This window comes from Manis javanica, chromosome 7, assembly GCF_040802235.1.
Source record: "Manis javanica isolate MJ-LG chromosome 7, MJ_LKY, whole genome shotgun sequence".
Lineage (NCBI taxonomy): Eukaryota > Metazoa > Chordata > Mammalia > Pholidota > Manidae > Manis > Manis javanica.
In genome coordinates, this window is record NC_133162.1 from 39,453,974 (window position 1) to 39,476,697 (window position 22,724).

General features: G+C 43.7%; 1 protein-coding gene across 26 annotated transcripts in view; it reads left to right on the top strand.

Annotated features, from left to right (window-relative positions):
- The window catches only part of KCNMA1 (potassium calcium-activated channel subfamily M alpha 1), a 696,669-nt gene that overhangs the window by 601,608 nt on the left and 72,337 nt on the right, over positions 1–22,724 (top strand). For 14 of the 26 annotated variants that reach the window (XM_073240789.1, XM_073240759.1, XM_073240760.1 and 11 more), the window contains 2 exons: positions 5,596–5,689; positions 20,834–20,957. In XM_073240789.1, the coding sequence (XP_073096890.1) occupies positions 5,596–5,689; positions 20,834–20,957 (218 nt within the window). Of the gene's footprint in view, positions 1–1,197; positions 1,285–5,595; positions 5,690–5,994; positions 7,212–20,833; positions 20,958–22,724 lie in introns of those variants that run through there. The other 12 variants (XM_073240755.1, XM_073240756.1, XM_073240761.1 and 9 more) reach the window with 3 other exon arrangements.

Sequence of the window (22,724 nt, forward strand, 5' to 3'; positions counted from 1 at the left end):
GACCCTCTAGGCAGAGAACTTGGCTCTGATGCCTGGCTTACCCTATCTTGCTGTGCTTAGCTGCTCAGCTCATTCATGGGCATGGGGCATTCCCCACTACAGGATTCATCCTAAAACAATAGTCAAGGGCTCCTTTATAGCAAAACCAGGGCTAAACTCACCAAATGGGTTATTTAGCTGGTATTTGTTGTTGTTTTTCCTTCATTGCTAATGGAAACATCCACACCTTCCTACTAGTCTGGTTTGTGTGACAGCCAGCCAGGGCTCTGGTAGTCTATGATTATAGGACAAAAATGTCCCTCCAGAAAGCAGGCACCGTCTGCTCTCCAGTGCAGGGACTGCTGTTCCCTGGCCACATTGTAAGACCTTGAGAGTTAACCAGGCAGATTTTCTGGTGAAGGTCTTAGGCTTCCCATCATATTAGAGAGAGGTCAGGTCAGTTTGGGAGGTTTGTCCATTTTGAATTACATATTGTAAAATGATTGTATTATTATGTCTTACATGGTTTCCTTTGGGGGAAAGTTTGGTAAACCTACAGAACATAGGAAGCACACTGTTAGATTCCTTGTCTGGCAATTTCACCTTCTTTTTTCACCCTCTGTTCTAGTAAAACAATATTTGCGTCCTAAACGACTGAAAACACACACCCACTTTTCACTTTCGTCACTCACGATACAAGGAGATGTGACACATCCCCCTTTCTTAGGAGGGGCATTTAACAAAGTTAGACAGCAATGTCACAACCAAGGGGGCCTGACCAAGCCAGCGGTATGAGATGAAAACAAGAGTTTGGAGAGTCACTGACACAGAATACAGTGATTATTCAGGAGGATGCATTTCAGCAGGCTACAGGAGATAATCGGTCTGCTCTTGCTTCTCAACTGAGTTTTCTGTGTCTGCGTGTATCATAGAATAGAGAAGGAGCTCTGTATGTTTTTTAAAACTATTTGTACAACCAAGATTGTCTTCTGACATATTATCCCTTCTGATGTCGATGACAATAACACAGCAAAAAGAATTTCAAGAAGTTACTGGGGAAAAGAAAAGAAAAAAAAACCCTGCCATTTGTCTGTGAGAAACTACCATTTTGATTTAAGCTGTAATTCTGCTCAGTGTTAAAGTGAGTTTGGAACTTCTCTAATGAAAAATTTCACAAAGGATTAATTTCCATTTTCTTTTCTCATTATTGTTTGGCAGCCAAGGTTGAAGCTAGATCACGCTATCCCAAAGACCCATTTGAGTTCAAGAACACAACTCACAGTTCTCGGCTTGTGACCGAGCCAGGTGAAGGAGTTCTGGGACTCATCCCAGTTTTTAACAACTGCACCCCTCAGTTTTCTCTCTTAACATGCTAAGTTTAGGTGAAGGAAAGAGATTTCAGCATGCATTTAGCTTATGGGGCAGCAATGTAGCAGAGAAAAACCATAAAAAACAATAATTTAAACTCCCCTACCCCAAAACTAGCCGCTTGCTCAAGACTTCAGTCAGAAGCCCTGTTAGCTCCACGCCTTTGCATTCAAGCCACTTGCATGCCTCTTACTCTGAGTGATTCCAGTGTGAATATGACATTACTAATGACCTGCTAAGTGTGTGCAGATGTGGGTTCTCCAGATGTGGTGATTAATAAGGTAATGGAGATAGCCAGTCCTCTCATGTTTATGGATCGTTTGCCTTTTATTAGGTTTCCCAGTTTATTAGCTTTGAACTATTTTTTAACTCCAGCCAACAAACTTACCTTTAAATGGCAAAGGGCATCATTCCCCTAAACCCTGTTGAGGAAACAGGGAAAAAGGAACATGCCCCAGGCTGGAGCTGAATATCGGGCCCATCCCATGTCAGCACTGGACTACTCAGGAAACCCCATAGTTAGAATTGTTGCCCCATTTTCCTTAAAGGGCCCACATAGAGGCATGGGTAACTTTGGCACCGTGTTTGCAAGCTGGCTAGGCCAATAAAGAAAGGGATTTCTTTAAAAAAAAAAAATCCAGTAAAATATATGATCATCTTGAAGTAAGCCCCAAGTTCTGGCCAGTGTTTCTGGAAGATATAGCCTTGCCTGTGCTTGAAAACAGAATGCCGGTGAAAAGTCAAGTAAAATGTTGTTACAGATGTTCGATTCTGCATTAAGGCAGTTGGAATTACTACTGCGTCTTAAATCAATTCCCAGAACATTGTCTGGAGGTTATGTCATTGAAATAATGAATCCTCTTTAGTCAAGTATAAGCAAACATGTTAAAACATCATTGTAACTTTAAATTAAATGCTAGTGCAAAGCCAGGGATCTGAAGCCTCATTAGACTTGCCTGACATTTTTCTAGCACAGAGTCTTCCCAAACTGTAAAACTGTTAGATTCAGTGCCTATTAGACAAGCGAGCCCTGGGAAGTTAGAACAGCACATTAAGTGTTATACTGAGGGATGTGCAAAAACAAGCCCTTGAATTTTATGAGTACTTGGAGACTGGATGGAGTTCAGCTCCTATAAAAATTCCACATTGGATTCCTGAACTTGTTTGTATTTTAAAGAAGCCGGCTTCCACAGCATGCTGCAAGTGAAAATGCTAGAGACAGACGTGTATTGTAATCAGCTAAAAAGCAGGCTAAACATGAACCTGTAAATGCGCCTTGGCATGAAGCAGGGGCCCATTACTCCAATACATTTGTCTTTTGTGAAAGTAAGAAAATTTAAGTCTCCCTTTTAATTCCATGAAATGAACATTGTATTTTATAGCTTAACTAAAAGTTTTCCTAGATCTGCTTTCTTTAAATATGCAGAAACTGATAGAATTCATATAAGGGATAATAATTAAATATGCTTTACATTCTACTTATGAGAAAGAAGTTACCACATTTTCTCTTGTGGGATCTAAGCCATATGTAATGGTCTCCATTACACAACATTCATATATTTGAGCTGGAGATATTTTCCCCCATCTCTTCAGGGAACAGATCTGCATTTCCAGGCTGTGAGTGCAGGAAGAAACCTTTGAACATGAGTTTCATTTAAGAGAACAAATCCCAGTTTAAATGCAGTATGATTATGATGGATGATCTTTCTGAGTTGCAGCGAAAATAAATAGTTTCCTTGCATAGGAGGAGGCATAACTTTAGCATCAGAATAAGGTATCTCCCTGGAGCTGGCTAAAAGGCATTAACTTGCAACTCTTCTATCTGAAGATCATTGCAGGTAAACAAACAGTGACAAGGTGCAAGGATAATGGGCACTTAACCAAAGTGGGTTATTTATTATAGGCCTAGTGCAAATGGGGAAACAGAAGTTAAGCAAAAGAATCCAACAGAAATGCCAGTGAGTGTGACTTCTGTTCAGGCCTCAACTAATCCAGACTCACTGTATAACTGGACAAAACCATTGCAATGTCTGGTGGCCTTGATAAAGCTAGCCATAGTAGACTACATTGTGTAGAAGACCTGGATATATTGTTCTAATCATAAGAAGGCTTGATAGAGAAGAAGAGAACTTTCACCCTCACTAGACCCACTTAACATGCAAGCACATTATTTAGTCCTTCTTGCTACTCAACTAATCTAAATCACCCTAAACAGAATACAATAATCGCAAGTGGTCCATGTTAAAAGGTGACCTGGTATTGTGGTGGAGTCAGTGTAAGAATTCCTACTCCATCCTAAGATGGGAAACGTGCAAAAGTACACACACACACACGCACACACACACCCCTTTCCCCTCTCTCTCTGTCTCACTGACTTTCTACCCCATTATCACCTGGCATGCCTGGCCCCCTATCCTGTGAAAGGAAGATGAATTTAGGTCAAGCTCAGGGTGCCTGTTTGCTTGCCGAGAGATGCATATCTACTTTAAGTGATTTTTTTCAATACCATTTATGTGGCTTGCATTTATTTCCTTTAATCTCTTAAGTGCTGTTTAGTCTCTGTGTGATTTGCTGTGGATACTCATTTCTGATAAGATGTGATATCCTCCCAGCCATGCAGTTGCTGCCTGGAGCCCTAAGTGACTGATATGGTTGCAGCCTGAGCCTGGGCCTCTGGGGGCCAGGGCTCGGGGGAGGCTGGGAATGATATTTGCAGGGGTTTTCTTGCCTTTGTTTCTTCTGGTATTAGTCTCACCTCAAACCACATTCTTGCTCCCTTTCCATGTGTCTACCAAAATTTAGACAGCCCCAGACTGGTGGTAGAATGGGGAGTATACCAGGTGTGATGCTTTGAGCAGGCTTGGAGGGTAGCTGGATTATTATAATCCCTTGGAATCAGGGATCATAACGTGCTAATTTTATTTAGGGTTTTCAGGAAAGTACCACACAGTGCATGTCCTGGCATGGGTCTTCCTGTATAATGTCAGGTAGCTGAGATGGCACTTTTTTCCCCACCTAAGACTTGTACCCCATTAATATACGTCAAGCTTCTTTTGATGTCATCACTCTAGTATTTCTCTTCTTAGATTTAAGGTAACTGCCGTGCATTCTAAGTTTCGAGGCTGCTTCCTCCAGTCTGTGTTGCCGTTGACTATAAGACTCCGGGAATCCTATTTTTCCTTCTTGACATTACAGCTTCAGCCTGAATTGTGGGGTCGGGGAGAGGAGGACTAGAACTTTGCCGCTGATGCCCCTGGGTCACAGGCTGGGCGTAGGTCTGCTAATTATCAAGCAGCTCTCTGAAAAGGAGGCATGATGCAGACTAATACATCTGTAAAGCTTATTAGTGGGTGTCTTTGGGCAAAAGCAGTAGAGTGTGCCGTGTTGTTTGTGAGCGAAGCTTCACATTGCTTACTGATCTGTGTGGTTTAGGCATTTGGAAAACAGCCTTTGGTTTCTAATCCCCTTTGCTGCCCTCCGCCCTGCCTCCTCCCCATTATCAGAAATACCATTCAGTGGCAACCTCCTCTTCCATCGGGGCCCTCTTCTCCCGCCAGGTCCTCCAAGCTCGCAGCCCAGTCCTAATGAGTTACGAAAGAATGCCATGAGCTCGGCCCCACGTGCCCACCCTCTTGGGAGGTGGAGAGGCAAGAGCTGAGTTGGGCTGGGGCTTCTCGAGCCAGCATGCACCAGTGTTGCCAGTCCCGAAGAAACATTGGTTGTGAGGCCCTCATATCCTTGCCTCTCTCCAAGGCTGTTCCTCTGCGTGCAGGGATTTGGAACCAGTTAAATTGGTTCATTTGCAGAGCCAGCAGGCCAGCAGCTATTATGCTGCTATTTCATGTACGACTTTATTTCTGATTTTGGTTATGAGAAAACCCGTTGGATTTACGCAGCAAGTAGCCAAAATCAACTCTAGGAATAATGATCCAGTATTCCCATGTCTAGCTATTTTGTATGCTGATAAATCTTGATTGCCCTTCCTTCTAGTGGCAGGGTGTTTACACACTGTCGCGGCTGTTTAAAGGGCATGTGCAAGTGCTGGAGTGTGGAGAGGTGACGCATTTGCCCTCTCCTAAGCCGGCCTCTTTGACTAACGCATTTGACCCCTGTCGCTGGGTCCCAAAAGACAGCCGTGAATTCCTAGTGAGTGACTGAGCCGTGCGTGTGTGTCCTTTGATATCTTCCCTGTATTTCACAGTCTGCCCTCAAAGTGTTCATAATCTCATGAGCTGCCTGTATTTCCAGTTGAAGACGAGCAGCCATCGACGCTGTCACCAAAAAAAAAGCAGCGGAACGGAGGCATGCGGAACTCGCCGAGCTCCTCGCCCAAGCTGATGAGGTAAGGAGAGGGCCCGCGGCCGCGTGGGCGCCCCCTCCAGCGCCCTCTCCCCAGCACCTGGCCACTCCCCTTCCAGCCCAGGCCCGGGCCTCCCCTCCGCGGCCAGCGGGGGGGGGGGGGGGGGGCGGGGGAGGGGACAGGACCGTCAGATGGCTTCTTAAAGGCTGGAGTATTTATTCTGTCAGCTTGTCAGCAGTTAATGATAGAGCTGAAAAAATTCTGTCATGAAAAACAGTTTGAAAAGCCGTTTGAAAAATACATAGGCTTTAAAGTCGTAGCTGTCACCGTGTCCCGTCTGTGTGTAGTTCCTAAACAGCCGTGGCACTAATGATGGCGGCGACCAATCGGAGGGACACACGCGGTTAGTGTGCTGCCGGCAAGTCTTTCTGCGGAGCCCCTCCGAGGACTGTTGTCTGCACTGAAGGCCATATGTGAGATGTATCATCACAATCGGAAATGAACCTGAAGATTACCTTCCTTTGATCCTGTCGATTGAAATCAAATTTCTGTTAATTGACTTTGACTGATAAAAAAGTCTAATAATCTGTGGACTTGCCAAAGCAAAGTTCAAACGTACTCCAGTTGTGCTCAGGCTAAAAGCAATATTAATTATGAAATACAGTGTTTTCTCTCTCTCCCTTCTTCCTTTTTTCCTTGCTTCCCTTCTTTCTGTCTTGACAGTGGCTTCCTCTAGGAAATGGCATATGAACCCAAATTTCAAAGAGTTCTGTGGCTCCTCCTCATGGCCTCTTTATCTTTCATCTCTCCTTTTTGTCATCCATCTGCCAATCCCAGGACTTACTTCCTCTCACGTCCTAACTCTGCAGCCCTTCAGGGAAACATGAGCCATCTCAGACTTGCACTGCTTTCCCTAAATGGTCACTCATGGTGACACCTGCCATCTTGCTGTTACTTTCTTTTCATTACCACTGGCCACGCTCTTCCCTTTGATTATTGAAATAAAATTATGGCAACTTCCCCTGCCTTCCTCTTTCCCCACACATCCATATCTTCCTGACCCCCCCGAGATCACCTTTCTAGGGTGTAGACCCAGGCAGCCCTTCTCCATGCCGTTGAGGGCACAGGTTCTGGTGGAAAACTCACCCAGCCCCATGTACTTTTCCATATAATCATCTCTTCCTGCTAAATGCTTCCTTAACTGGTCTCTGCCTGCCCCTTTGCTCAGTCTTGCTTGGGTGTTGCTGATTTACATGCTTGTTTACAGTTTATGAGGAGGAATAAAATGCACCAACTGCCAAGCTTCTCATTTTTATGATGTGACTTGTCATGCTAGCATTCATTTCCTACTTACTCACCTTTAGGTAATCGCCTTGTCTCATGCTAATAGTTTTATCCATTAAAACTAGAGAAAAGCCCTGGCACTTTCTTTTGCCTAAATTTAGAGAAGCAAATAAATAAATAAAGAGAAGTCTGAAAAATCTGAAACCTTTGGAGCCACATTCCCTGTCCCTGTTTGCTATGTAAAGTATGGCTCATTTCTTTGATCTTGAGTAATAATAATTCTGAGGCGTTATACTGTTTTCATATGCTTCAAAGCTGTGTCAGAGTTTTGCTGCTTAAGGGTACTTCTTTATTCTGTTGGCCCCTGGGTACCAAGATGACAGGTCTTCTGTACGAGGTGGAAGCTTTTTTAAGTCATAGCCTTCAGCAAAACATCAAATTACCAAATCCAGGGTAACATACTTCTACACAAATGCCTTTCCTGTAGATATATTATACCATATATATTAAATACTTCAGTGTTACATGCTACATTTTATGTGCAATAGAAAGTGATGGTTTGAGGTAGCCTTGGGGGGACTTTTTTTCCACAAGCAGAAAAAAGCTAGTGTATACCATATCAAGTACGGTTTTTACAGGACTTTCTGCCCGAAGGCCTTTGTAAATAAGTAATGATCAACAGATTGGCTGTAGGTTTTTGAAAAGCATGCCTATGTCAGTTTGCATGATGGGGGAGAATTTTCAAAGTGGGTCTTGCTTTCATTGCCTGTTGGAGAGGGGCTGAGGGAGGCAGTCATCCCGGGTTGGAGCTGTCTGTTCCGTGGTACATCAGAATTGTTAAACATGGGTCAGGCGGGGAGCTGAAACATGCCAAGTGGCACAACTTGGGTTTCTGGTGTTGGTGCCTTTAGCCTGCCCCTGTGGCTACACTGCCAGCCCCCTCCCCCCAGGGGGTCATTCGCAGCTCAGCAGGAAGGGACTGTCCCTTGACATGTCAGAAGGTCTTAGTCACTCCTCCTTTACCATGACTTTCTATGTTGCCAGTGCTCTGCATACCATCTGTTGTGGACCCCAGACAGGGTGCTAAGCCCTTTCTCTATTCTCCTTCACGTCCAGCATGTGATGAAGGACCCATGGGCAGTCTGGTTTGGCTTGAATAGCTGCCACTGACAACGAGGTCGTCAGGGCCTATTTTGCTAGATCCTTCTTGTTGACAGAGAGAAAAGAGAGAGGCTCAAGCAGTATATTGTGGCTTCTCCAGGTCCCCCACCTTTTCAAACACTCCCTTTCTACTCTACAGAAGATGGGACTCCCAGGTCCTATTCCTTATGACTTGAAAAATCCATAAAGGAAGCTAATGACTTATTTGAAGTGGGCTTTTCAACAGGAGTTTGTGGCTTGCTGTTTGAGCAGAATCAATCATTCTGCATGTGGGCAGGTTTTAGTGGCCTATGGGCAGTGATAGGAATAGCTACAAGAGAAACCAGAGAGCCCAGAATGGGTTAGGATGGGCTTTAATTTACCACTGTGGCTTCTGCAAATAAAACAGCCTCCTGCGTGAGGATTTCTTGCAGACCATCTGCCAGCACGAAATCCTATGGGGACTCTGCACTAATGGTCTTTGTCTCCCTTTTGTTCTGGTATCAGGCTCAGTGTCACTGAGCTCTCTGCACGATCATTAGGTGAACAGCCTCATTTTGTGTGTGGGGACCCTGATGCACTACATTTCTTAGTCACCCTGACAGAAAACAACCCTCACAGCCAGACTGAGCCAAATGGCGAGTGTCTGCACCCCAGGCCTGCGTCATGCTGGATGACCTTTGGCTCCATGCCCCCTGAGGAGGAGTGAGTTGCGGGAGCTCCCAGGCCCGTTATTTGCCTTGCTTGTTGGTCTCAATGTGGAATGGTTTAAGGAACCTTTCCTAGTTTTCCTCTGAAATCAGCAAGCTTCTGGTGCCCAGTTCTTCCTAGTTAGTGGGTTTGTGCCTTGTAAGGATAGCTGTGTATTCCTTCGATTATAAGGCCTTGGAGGGCTTAAACAACTAAGTCAAGGCTTCTTAATTTGGGAGTCTCACAGACCCCATTGCACATCCAGTGAATGCTCTCTGGAAAGTCTCTCTAGGGGGAAAAAAAGTACACTGGACCCCATTTTTACTACAGTTGAAGCAGATTCATGAATGCCCTAAATCCATGCCCAGGTTATAATTACATTCAGTTCTTTCCACAGCCACCCTCAAGTAGTGTTCACAGATGTTTTCTGGATACTGAGATATTTTTCCAGTGGGTGGACAGTATAGAGCAGACACTGTCCCGAGCCTTCACCCAGTATCCTCAAATAGAACCCTCAAAAGTGTACCTCTCAGCCATGTGCTTCCATGCCTCTTCTTAGAGTGATTCCCACCTGGCAAATGTTTAGGGATAGCCTGCTGTATTCAAGGTGTGCGGACGGGTTTTGCGGGATGTAAAATAAGATGGATTAGAGTGGGTCTTTGTCTTCAAAACACTCAGTTTAATGTAGGAGAGAGAGATGTATATATGGCAAAATGAAACAGGGACAATTGGGGATACTGACTAGCAGGAGCTATGAGAACAAAAGAGCTGCCATTACCTCTGGTTTAGGAGGCGGAGCCTGGCTGCTAAAGGAGGTTTCCTCTAACCTAGCCCTCTGTGATAAGGAGAATTCTCTACTTGTAATATCGCCTACCCTTGTTAATTGTTTACTGGGTGCTCAGTGTCATTTCAAGAGCATAATGCCTGGGAACTCCTTGAATCCTAGCGGTAACTCCATGAGAAGGAATTGCTCTTTGCCCCATTTTACAGATGAAGGCACTGAGTCACACAGCTTTCAAGTCTAGTAAATCTGGTTGGTCTTCCCTAACAGGAGAGATCTGAATCCAGGCAGTTTAGCTTCCAAGCCCATAGCATTAACTCCTCCACTGTTCTGCCCAATGAAGGAAATAGGAAATGTGCTTAGGCCATACTAAGTGGCTTGGTGTGGCTGGAGCAAGGGGTCCCTGGAGGGGTATAGCTGGAGTTGAAAGCATGAAACTGTGCTGGCACCCACTGTCAGGGGCAGTGGGGAACCCTTGCAGGTTTTTGAGAAGGCAGCACCTTAACCTGTGTTTTAGGAGGATCACTGGTAACAGTGTAAGGAAGGGTTTAGAAGTCTCCTTCAGGACCTCCATGAAACATATGCTATGTAAATACCGAAGTGTAAAGTGAAGGCCCAGCCCAGCTGCAGCCTCTGCCAAGGTCCGCTGATGCCAAACCACCCAGGGTCTGCTGTAGATAGTGGACCAGCCATGGGCTGCACAGTCTCCCTAAGAAGGGCACACAGCATTCTTGACACTAGTCCATGTTTCACCTGTTTTCCAGGGAACTTGGATGAGACAGAGTAGCCATGGGCCTGGAGGATTTATGCCAGATGCGTTGGGTAGACAATTTACCAGAGTTAGCCCGCAGCCGAGCTAACAAGGATACTCAATGCTACCAAAAACACAGAAATTAAATGCTGTGAGGGGAGCTTCATGTCATGAGATGCAGAAAATATTAGACATGAGTTTCATGAATAGGAGGGGAAATATGATTTGAAGAAAACAGATTGTCCTCTTGGGCATTTACTGATCATTAAGTGAAATAAACTCCTCTGCTTGTTAAATCCCATTCGCTCCCCTTTGACTCATACTTTTCATGGGATCTTTTTATTGGGACTGCCAGTCTGAGAGGCTCTGGTAATAGAAAATGGCACAGTGAGCTAAGCCCTGTCAGGGTTGGGGACAGAATGCCACTCTCACAACCCCTTCCACTGGGCAGCATAAAGGCAGACAGGGGTGCTCAGCTAAGTAAGATCACCTCTTAATACACAAACAGATAGCAAATGATGGGCCCCCATGGGACTGCTGAAGAAAGAAATAGTGGGTCTCATCATACCAAGGCTTGGGTGGATTTGACACAGGTTCCTGGACACATTGATGCTCAGCAGAGGGTCATTATCCTGTCCTTTCATTTTAAGAGCATCTTGTACGCTTTCCTCTAGAACTGAAGAACATGTCAGTTCTCCCAAGCTGTCTCCCAAATGTAAAGGCAATAATTTCCTTCTTCCTCTGAGAATGGTGGCTGCCTAACAAGAGGTGATGTATGAGGTGGCAGCAGTTCTTGACTGTTTGCTTGTTAGGCAGGAAAAAATGTAAGTAGATAGGTACAAAGAAGTTGAGAAGAGCTCTAGTTTTGGCAGAGTGTCTCGGGCATGGCCTGAAGATTTTATCCAGGTGGCTCCAGGCGTGGCCGTCTGGAGGGACAGGGGGCAGGGGGATGGGCAGCCCTGTCTCAGCAGCGGTGACCCCTGCACGCGAGGGTGGAGGCAGTGGAGGAGGGTAAGCTAAGGCAGGAGCCAGAATCCAAAAGTCAGCATCCTTGCAAAAGAGCAGGAAATAATATACACCCATAAATAAAAGGCACTCCAGAATGAGGCAGGTCATTTATGATGCTGAAAACCCAAATAGCTGCTCTTTTGAGGAGACCACCTGAGACTCTCTCCAGGCTCACATGATCTGACATTTTTGAACATTGCATTCAAGGACTTAGTTACTAACTGCCATGTTTTTTATGGAGTGGAAGAAGAGATGGGGAGGAAGGAGGATAGAGGACTGAATTGTAAGTATTGCACTTTATAAGAACTAATAGTTCATTTGCTCTTTTATGTTTGTTTATTTGCTGATTAGCTCATGGAAATAGAGGTCAGCAAGAGAGAGTTTTTACTGTGGCTTCCCAGTAGTATTGATGCAACCCATCAAGTATTGAGATTGAACCCTTTTAGTTCCAGAGAGTCACAAAGAAAGTCAGGCAGGTAACCTGGATGTGCTTTTGTCCCCAGTGCATTAATTCTCCATTTGAATAAGGAGGGCCAGGACTCAGGTGAGACATATGAGGCACCTCCTTAAATTTTATACCCATATCCCCACTTGCATGATTCGAGTCCTGGCCTTGCTGAATAGAATCATAGCCTTCCAGTGTATATGGTGCCAACTGCTATTAACTTTGGTAGGATTGACTCAAACCACACAGTTTCTCCATCTGGGTAAATCTTTATAACAATGGTTCTCAAAGTTTAGCATATATTTGAATCATCTAGAGCACTTTCTTAAAGCAGAGCTTGATGCAGTAGGTTTGGGCTGAGCTCAAGAATCTGCATTTCCCTCAAGCTCCCGGGTGCTGCATCAGCAGTTGGTATAGGGCCACACTTTGAGAACCACTGCTTATTTGAGTCAGAGCCGTGACAGAAGCTTGATGCGATGGGGCCATCCTTGCAGAAGTGTTCAGACTTGGCATTGGAGCACAGAATAGATGCTTAGTTAAGAACACCTGTGTTGACCACCATTGGCTATCAAGGAGAGTCCTGCTGCTGATTGGAGCTGGTTCCAGGCACACTCCAGGCAGCCTGGCTGGTTAGAGCCATATTTCAGACCAGGATGCCTTGCTTCAAATACAGTCCCCATAAAGTGAAAAACAGTCCAAGAGCTTTGGTCATACCCAAAACAAATTGTCACAGGGTATCAAAGGTGAATGGGCTCTCGCGGGGCACATTTTCTGATTTCCATAAAAGGTATGGTGAGTTTCCATTGACTGGTTTAAGAGTTCAGAGACTAGAAATCATTCATCAGCTCCTCTTGTTAGCTGGTTGTTTATTGAACATATACTGTGTCCTCTGCTGGGTTTCAGAAATACACCAAAGAGTTAAATGGGAGTTCCCTGCTCTCAAGAAGCTCACCATCTAATGCATGAACCAGACATTCAAATTATTATCCTTGAAAAGGCATCTCTCACTCCTGTAGGAGTGCTCCTAGGAGGAGAAAACAATCTCTGTGGTTCTCAAAAAGGACAGCTTCAAGGGGAACACTTGAAGTAAACTTTAAAACCTCAGAAATGTCCTAATAGCCCTGCTATGGTGCCTGACTTATAATAGATCCTCAATAAATTAGTATTTGCCACTTGGATGAAAAGCCTGCAGACGGATGAGAAATTCACCCACATTTTAGTCTCACATTCCCCAGGGAGACCACAGCAGGGTGGGCCTTAACCTAAATGGGGGGTTTGTCCCCACAGGAGAGGCCTTCTGTGATGAGAAGTGAGGTCTCAAAGATCAAGCAAGGAAGAGGCTGAGGTTTTAAAACCATTTTTTAACTTTCCTCCTTAATAACTCTTTTTTGGTTTGTTTACTTGGACTTTAGTGTAAATTTCTGAAGTCCAGTGTTGAACCCAGTGCCACAGGAAAAAACTGGGCCTTGCTGTACCTGACCAAAGGGGAACTGTGCTCTTTAAAATGTGATAGTGGCCTCCTCGCAGCAGGTTTGCAGGAAAAGGGATTTGTGGTTCTGCTTTAGGCAGCTGTCTTCAAGGCAAGCTTTCTGTGTTTCTGCTATAGCAGGGCATTTAGTTCACTTCCTGAGATTGATGGCAAACGGCTTTCCTTGCTCTGCAAACCCTCAAAACAATGATCTTTTATTCTTTATTTGAAGGCAGGATTGCTTAATTTCTAGCTGTGGACTTGGGAGGTGTGAGCAGAGATTTGAGAAGCAAAGGTGAGAAAAATTTAAGTCAGTGGGGCTCCTCAGTTGTTATAAAAATGTGGATATTCCTAAGTAGAGCCTTTAGATATTGGGATGTGGCAAAAGCTTGCCCAGCCTTAATTGATTATGGAGGCTGTCCTTAGCATAGTGTCTTGGCAAGGGCTCATGGGATAATTTTCTATTGATTATTCCCACGGGCTGTGCATCTTGCACATGCTAACTATGCTGACCTCCCTGTCTTTGCAGCTTAGGGCACTGTGGCTTGGAGCGCTGCAGTGGTCCAGCTGCTTCTGGTCAATGGGAGGAGGTGGGATGGGGGCCTCTGAGCTTCTGTCAAGGAGATCTTTCTGTTCCAAGCCATGCATCTCCTCTCACTATCTGTGTCACATTAGCCATGTTACTTATCCACTCTGTTTCCCCTGCCTACAAATGGGTAATAATGGCAGCAATTACCTACAAGTATTATCATGAGGAGTCAATATAAAATGTAGGCAAGTTTTAGCATAGCAACATTTATAAGGGTTCAATTCATACTGGTTGTCCATCATAATACAAGTAATAGTAGTAACTGCATCTTTCTTATTGAACTGCTCTACCTTTACTCTCTCCTTTCACCATTATAAGAGGTACAGTCCATCCTGGACTTGCCATTGGAATGAAGAAGGAGATATCTAAGCTGGCCTGTGCATACAGTACAACAACAAATTTGACTGGATCTATACTGTCAGAACTCAACCAAGAATTAGGAGAAATGCAAGTTGCAGAGCTCCAAAATCTTGCGACTACAGACTGTCTACTGTTAAAAGAACATATGGGATGTGAACAGTTCCCAGGAATGTGTTGTTTTAATTTGTCTGATTTTTCTCAAACTGTTTAAATTCAGTTAGACAATATCCATCATATCATTGATACGTTTTCACAAATGCCTAGGGTGTCTAACTGGTTTTCTTGGTTTCACTGGAGATGGCTGGTAATTGTAGGTCTGCTTTGGTTATGTAGCTGTATTCCTATTATGTTAATGTGTGTACGCAATTTAATTAGTACTTTAAAACCTATACATGCTTATGTTACTCTACAAGAAGATATGTCAAAGAAATAATCATTCTTCCCATGTTTTCTTCCGTCTGCTACTTCTATAGCTTTTCTTCTTCCTTCCTAATTACAACCCTTAAGTAGAATTCGTGCCTCATAATGAAATTACCAAGTATCATAATTCTTCCAAGTGGTAAAGATACCTCAAGACAAATGCTGGGCATAAAAGCCACAGGGCATAAATCTGCAAAGAAGTAAAAAGCTAACCTTTTCAAACAATATTGCTTCTCTCTCACTTACCAACTTTACATTTCCCTGTATAGCCCCGGAAGATGACTGGTTAGCCAGAGACGGGTAAGATTCTTCAAGGGAGGAACAACCTAAGACAGGCACAGTCGCAGGGGGGCCATCAGGTGAGAAATTGGGGATCAACAGCGGTGAGGCTTAGAACCCCACCCCCCCTGTTTTGAGAGAAATCTTCTGCATCTGTGGATGTTTTGTTGCCCTTGTCTAGCTTGGATTAATACTTAGTCTATAGGCACAGACCTGATCATCTACATTTGCCCTCTTACAGCACTAAACTATGTTTTCTACCTTTATCTTGCATCTACCTACCACTTCAGCATTTTATTTAAAATAATAATAATAATAATAACAATAATAATAAGGGAGAAATGTGGGATTCACATATAAATCAAGTATAAAAATCAAATGAATATTCATATTTGACCTGATTGTTTATAGTTCATAATGCATGATCAAAACCGAAAGTTTCTGTGATGACTGCCCTTGTACTGTTCACCATGTAAGAACTTATTCACTATGTAAGAATTTGTTCACCATGTAAGAACTTGTTTGTTATGCTTCAGAAGATTGGAGACTGACGAGAATTAGGCTTGGGGTTGATTAATGATTGTGCATTGAGTCCCCTATACAGAATTTTATTGTTGTTAACAACCATTTGATCAATAAGTACGAGAGATGCCCTCTCAAAAAAAAAAAAGAGGTACAGTCCATGAGTGGGTTCTAAGCAAAGTAAAAGAAATGATAATAATAATGGTGGTTAACACTTATTGAGGGCATGCTGTATGTCAGGTTCTAGGCTAAGTGCATGAAAGGTCTTTACTCATGTAATCCTCAAGTTGAATCCATTTATTAATGGCGATGATTTTACAGATGAAGAAATTGAGGCAAGAGACAATGTAGCAAGTATTAGATGAGCGAATAGTTGAAGTTGGACATTTTGATTCTGGAGCCAGCAGTGAGCAGTGGCCCTGCTGGAGCTGCTTTGCTGTATAGTCACTAAGGACATAGTTGGTTTCCTGCCCTCAGTGCTATCCACTCCCAAAACATTCCATTTGGTAAAAGACTCTTGCTTCTAATGAACAATTAGCTGGCTAGTGCCCAGCCTTTCTCTTTTCTTTGTGTTGGGCTGTCATAGGTATTGATCCTCAAATGTGGGTATAAGTTAAAGGCCAGCGAGAAGATGGCAGAGCAGCTCTAATTGTGTCTGTGTGTGGGGGTGGGATGGTGCAGGGGAGGGAGGGATGCTGGCCCAAACTCAGATATTGTGTGTTTCTGGTGTTACATTCCTAAACTTGCGGCAGGATGCTTTTCTCCATGAAATGAACAGGTGAAACCAAGGTGCAAGAAAGCCAGTGGGAAGGACACTCCACTCAGTGGAGTGATGTTTGATACAGGTTTTATTCAAGGTGCCCGTTTTTATTCAGGCTGGATTGTTGTATTAGTGTCCTAGGGCTACCACAGCAGAGTAGCATATACTGGTGTCTTAAACAATAGAAATTTATTTTCTCACAGTTCTGGAGGTTGGAAGTCCAAGATCAAGGTGTCAGTAGGATCAGTTCCTTCTGAGGCCATGAAGGAAGGGTCTGGTCCAGGCTTCTGACCCTGACTTGTAGAAGGCCATCTTCTCCCTGTGTGTTCACATGGCCTTCCTTCTGTACATGTCTGTGACCTAATTTCTTCTTCTTATAAGGGCACCAGTCATATGGGATTAGGGTCCACACTAATGACCTAATTTAACTTAATTACCTCTTTAAAGACTATATTCCAAAATAAAGACATTCTGAGGTACTGGGAGTTAGGACTTCCACATGCAGACTTTGTGGGGACACAGTTCAGCCCAAAACAGCATATAGCAGATACACCTCACCTCACAGAGTTTCTGTTACCCTAAAATAAGGCATGCACATTGGCTAAGTGGTAAATGACAGATGAGCCTTGAATTAATTGTACATTTTAGGGGAGTTGGTGTTAGTTTGTGAATTGAAGAAATGCATAAAATAATTAAGATGTGAAAGGCAATATCCAGTATTGGTCTTTGGTTCCAACTAAGCGGTCTTTGAGGAGTTGTCTGTGAGCCTTTTCTTCTTCCTTATTTTGTAAACCAGTAATTTGGGGACACTTGGTTCAGGGAGGTTTCTGAAGGTCTTCATTTCCATGGCAACAATGGCTTGATTCTTCTCCTGGGCCTCCCCTGACCACAGCAGTGCTGGTTATTGTGCTCAGTGGCAAACGCTTGGACTTCTTCTATTGTCATAAACTCCATAAACCTCAGTTTAGCAGCGTAAGTTCCTGTGGACAATTGATGCTTCACTCGTCACCTGGGTCAGAGATCCCTTGTCAGCATAAGCTAAACTAAGGTACTTGAATTCACTACAGGAACAGGCATGGAAATGAGATTTATCCTGTCTGCCCAAAGTACTTAGAGACTCCCGTGTTGCTGGAATGAATCATGTTCCACGTTTCCTCCCTGACAGTGGCATCCAGTGACTGAGGAACAGCTCTAGCATTTAATGGAAGGATGAAGTCATCTGTCTTCAGTCCTTCTCCTCTCATCTGCTCCACCAACTTTTCTTCACTTGCTCAGTGCCCTCTGGCCTTTTGATGTCCAGCAGTGGCCTGTTATTTCCAGACTCCTTCCAGCCATCTCTCTGTCAGTGCAGAAGAGTGCTTCAAACCTGAAAGGTCTTCTAGGCTCACCCAGCATTTATCATGAAATCCCCTCTATATCCCAGCTCTTCTGAAATGTCTCAAATGGTGAGAAATCCACTGCTTTGGGAAGAATCTCATATCATTTTTTTAAAAACTTCCATTTTTATCACATTCTTCCTTTTTTGGAAACATGAGTTTTGTTCCATTTAAATCCCACACATGGTTCCTAGTATGCTCTCGATCAATCACACTCAGTCAGGTGAACTCACCTTGCATTTGACCTCCACTGCACTTCGGAGGACAGCTGGTGTGCCTGGCCTCAGTTGTATACTCCTCCTGTTAGGCAGGATGGTAGCCAGTGTGTCAGCCATGGTTTTAGGTGCCATTCTCTGGCTCATGGGGGCCTCAGTTCTCTGAGTGGGTCCTAATGGCCCTAGCGGATCAACGTCAGTATGCTGAGATACCTCCTCACCTTTCAAGGCTGATATCAAATGTTCTCTGCAAAGCCATCCTTGATGTTTCTCCAAATACTAGGCAATTAGCTTCCTTCTTGGTGTTTTCATACCACCCTATACATTACTTTGCTGTCACATTTACTACAGTGTATCACAATTATTTATTGACATTTTCTCTCTTTTTCTATATCATGACCCTCTCTCTTTGACTAGGGACTGTGTCCTTATCATTACAGTATCCTCCAAACAGAGGATTTATGTTTATTGGTTGCTTTGATGATTTAAGGAGTTAGAGTTCAGACCCAAGGTACCATAACTGGTCAGAAAAGGAAATATCTTTGTTTGGAGAGATTTTTAACCATTCTCAGAACATGCCCTTTGAGGAAAGTCCTGGATGACTCCTATTTAAATTATCCAGACCAGGCTATGTGGAGAGTACGGAGTGCAGGTGGCATACCACTGAGACTTCTCAGGTGCTTCTGGATAGTCCAGCAGAAATCATGGCTTGTAGCCCTCATGTCAAATTATGCCTGGTTTCCCCAAACCCTCACCTTAGTTAATGAGGCTTGACATGAAAAAGCTGTCTTTTTTCCTCTCATTAAGGGATGATTGATCTTCAGCCTTGTTTCTTTTCTTTTCTAAGGTGAGGGTTGGAGGCTCTTGTTACCAAGGAATGACTCCTTCCCAAAAAGATAGGTAACCAAAATGTATGGACCTCTCTCCCAAGGCACGTATTTTCTCAAGGGAATTTTGGCCAGCTTGCTGTATCATTTGATTTCTTGCTCATGCTATGTGACCATAGTCCTGGATATCTTTTAAATTTTGAATGTATTAGGGGCAGATCTCAGACCTTTTTGAGACAATACTTCCTCTTTAACCAAAAAACAGAGCAAGAGAATTTGAACCTGGCTTCAGTGTAAATTTACTAAGATTCTTTTGCAACTAAAATATGTCCTAGCACTGGGAAGAGTTCATTCCGGTCATTTTTGCAAACCTCTTCTCTATGGTGTTCTTGTCCACCCACTAACCCAGATGGATATCTGTAAAACTATTTATTAATACTTCCTCAAGGACAAAAAAATAAAAATTTTCTATTGTCCCAATCTGTGACCAGTTCTTAGGAGCAATGCCTTTTCATTTTAGCATTTTTGGCCAAGTTCAGTATTTGAAAGGTGGTCTGGTGGTTTATAACACCTCGAGCCCTCCCAACAACTCAGCTACTGAGATGCTATTCCCCATCTGGGGTGGATTGTTCTTCTCCTTTTAAGGTCAGACAGATCTGACAGTTCCTGTAGTAATCTAGCATGCTCATCGAAGATAACTTTGCAGGATTGCCCCACGTGGTATTTGTAATTTGGTATTGCCTAAAAGCAAATTCTGAGGGATAGATAAATGCAGTGAGAGTTTTGCCATCTTAAGTGGAGGTAGAAGGCAGACTGGAAGGGTCATGGCAGATGTCCCAAAAGCTGAATTCTAGGTCTGTGGACCATCGAGGAGGGATTACAGTCCTACTCTCTGTGTTCCAAATATATAAATGAGAAGCATCAGAGACATTTCAAAGGAGAAATGCTAAAAACTAAACATAGGTTACCCTTTGATATTTGCAATAGATAATCTAAAAGGTAAAATCATTTTATAATAGATTTTTGGAATTTGAATCTATTTGTATTTTCTCTCTTAAATTGACAGTAGTAATCAGCGGGGACAGCTCTGCTGCGAGGCTAGTTAGGTATACCTGGGACGTTGTCCTGATTATATGTAGTCAGTGTTGTAGAAGTTCAGATGGCCTTCCCTAAAACTGAGGTATATAAGCACTGTCAGATAGAATCTGGGCAATGGATATGGCCCAAGATGCAGAAGTATATCTCACATGCTGTAAGCTTGTTAGACTTGCCTGATTCTATTGTAATTCTTAAGGGTATTGGTGAGGTTCTACCACCCCACTGGAGGGGAGGCCTCAGTGGAAACATTTTCCTTTTCCACCAGTAAACAAGGCAAGAGAGGGTGAATGTAGCCCTGAGAATTCAAGACAAGTTTATTAAGATGCATTTAAGCTTGAGGCTCTCATCCAAGGAACACTGTACTTGGGAGGTGGGGGGAATCATCATCAGACAGTTCGTGCAAATACAGTTGTCAAGGCCAGGACAGAGGGTGTTGGTTAGTATTGAAATCATGTATTCCAGATGTGGGCATTTGGTAGTCAATCTGCTCTGAAGTGACATGCTGCTGAATCTTTAAAGGGCTTCAGCCAGGGAGAGCAAAATCTGATTGGGCAAATTGCTAAAATATTTAAAGTGCAGCCTGTTAAAGCTTTTACTGCGAAGAACATCACGTCAGAAGTTGTAGTCAGAAAGAGCAAGTAATTGGCTTTCCATCCTCGTGCCAGTCAGTCAGCATGAGTCTCTATTCCCATTTCTTCCTCTTCATTGCCAAAGCTAATAACAACCCTTTGAGTGGTGTGTGTGTGTGTGTGTGTGTGTGTGTGTGTGTGTGTGTGTGTGTGTGTGTGTGAGAGAGAGAGAGAGAGAGAGAGAGAGAGAGAGAGAGAGATTGAGAGAGAGAGATTGAATAGCTGGTAAAAATGAGAGTAAGGATGAGATCTCCATAAACAGATTGGCTAAATCCACAAAATGATGTGAAGGCCATTTTAGGAAACAGGCAATAGGAGAGAAAGGCAGAATTATTACCTGACAGAGGTCACCTGCACTTCCAGGAGGTGGTGGTGGTTTGGGGCAGTTGTTCAGAGGATGGGTTCTGCTAGAAGAATGGCTTTCAAGTGACACAACCACTTCCTCTGCATCTTTAATCTCCTCTGAGATGTAACTCAGGGGGCACTTCTCATTCATAATTTATTACATTTATCCACTTAGGTTTTCCTGTCCTTTTCTCCCCAGGCATGACCCCTTGTTAATTCCTGGCAATGATCAGATTGACAACATGGACTCCAACGTGAAGAAGTATGACTCTACCGGGATGTTTCACTGGTGTGCACCCAGGGAGATAGAGAAAGTCATCCTGGTGAGTGGGGAACCACGGAAACCATGCCATCCGCTTCTGTCCTAAGCCATGTTTGCTAGGAATGGGGTTTTCCTACCTAGATGGTGGAAGGTTACAGTCCCTGGTCCTAATTATTTTTGATAATTAAAATTCAGGACACATAGTGAAGCAGCTAGAACTCTCATCAGAACATGAACCAAGAGTGGAATTTTCAATCTCTGCAAATATTTACTGGCTCATTACAATAAGGGATAATCACTTACTATGTGGAAGGCATTGCGGAAGGCAGGCTGTACTATAATTCCTCTGCATGAGGCTCTGGGGCCAGAGCCTGCTTGATCTTGGGCCAATTACTTAACCTCTTTGACCTCTTTGCACTTCAGTTCTCTTATCTGTAAGAAGAGATGAGAGTGACCCTGACTCATAGGGTTTTAGTGAGGATTGAAAGCTAAAACACATAACTCAATGAAGTTACCTATTATTATTATTATCAAATGCCATGAAGATATCAGAATGCTACCCTGTATTGTTATTTGTTTATAACAATGTCTTGCATATTGTGATCCTCGTTAGCACATGATGTAGACAGGCCAGTACTCTTATGAGGATGACAGAGATGCACCGTGGTTGCCCTTCAGAAAGGCAGGCACTCAGAGCCCTGTTCTGTGGTCTCCTCACCTCTGTAGCAGCAGTGGGCTTCTTGCCATCTGTCCCAACAATGTCAGCATAGAAAACAATACGTTCTGCTTTTTAAACTTGTCTGATTAACAGTGTTACATTTTAATGCCTACATCAGCTTACCTACAGTTTATTGTAATCCATGAAAAATGGATTAATGATCAGGAAGTTCAGACGGAAGGGTCCTTTCTCCCTTGTGCCTTCCATCCCCAGATTTCTGTGGCCTGCTCCTTTATGCCAGCCAGGAAAATCCTATCATCTGATGTCATGGCCACACTCCCTAAGAGAGGATGGCTCCAGCTCCTCAGAGTGGCTTTGGACACTGATCCACTAGATGTTTCTCTGTGTTTTATCTGAGTGTGTGTGTGTGTGTGTGTGTGTGTGTGTATGTGTGTGTGTGTGTGTGTTTTCTCATCTTAATTAGAATCAGACATTAAGAGCCAATACAGCCTTGTGCTGGAGGCTGTCTTAGAGGTGTGAAAGTTGCAGACAAGAGGCAGAAAGCTAGAATTCTCAGGAAATAGCCATTGCTCCACTAACCAGAAGTGCCAATAGCTCCCATCACGAAGCTGCTGCCTGTATGTACATCCTGAGGTTGTATACATCACACTTGTGCTCTGGTGATCTAAACTTTGCCTGGTGTTACCCTCCTGGGGCAGGTCCAAAGCTGGGTGCCATTATCTGGAGACCAGGGTTTTAACAACTTGCCTAGATATGCCTAAGGAGTGTATGACTAACTGACATCCAAAGTCCTCTTCCAGCATGAAAGAGTTTAAGGAGGCACAGTACTAGTTGTCTCATCTGAAAAGTAGCATCACTTAACAAAACCTTAGAACACGAGAATATGTGCTAGGCACTATTCTCCTTGCTGGGGGTACAAACCCTGACAATGACCACTTTTATAGAGCCTGTATTCTAGGGGCAGCAAAGAAGATATCTCCAGGTAGACAAATGAAGGTGTAATAACATTTCAGAGATTGATAAAGTTCTGTGAAGAAAATAAAGCAGGGTCATGGGCTACAGGGAGCCTGGGGAGTGCTATTCAGCAGTGTAGTCCAAGAAGCCTTGAAAGTAACATTGGAGCCGAGATGAGAATGCTCAGAGGAGACA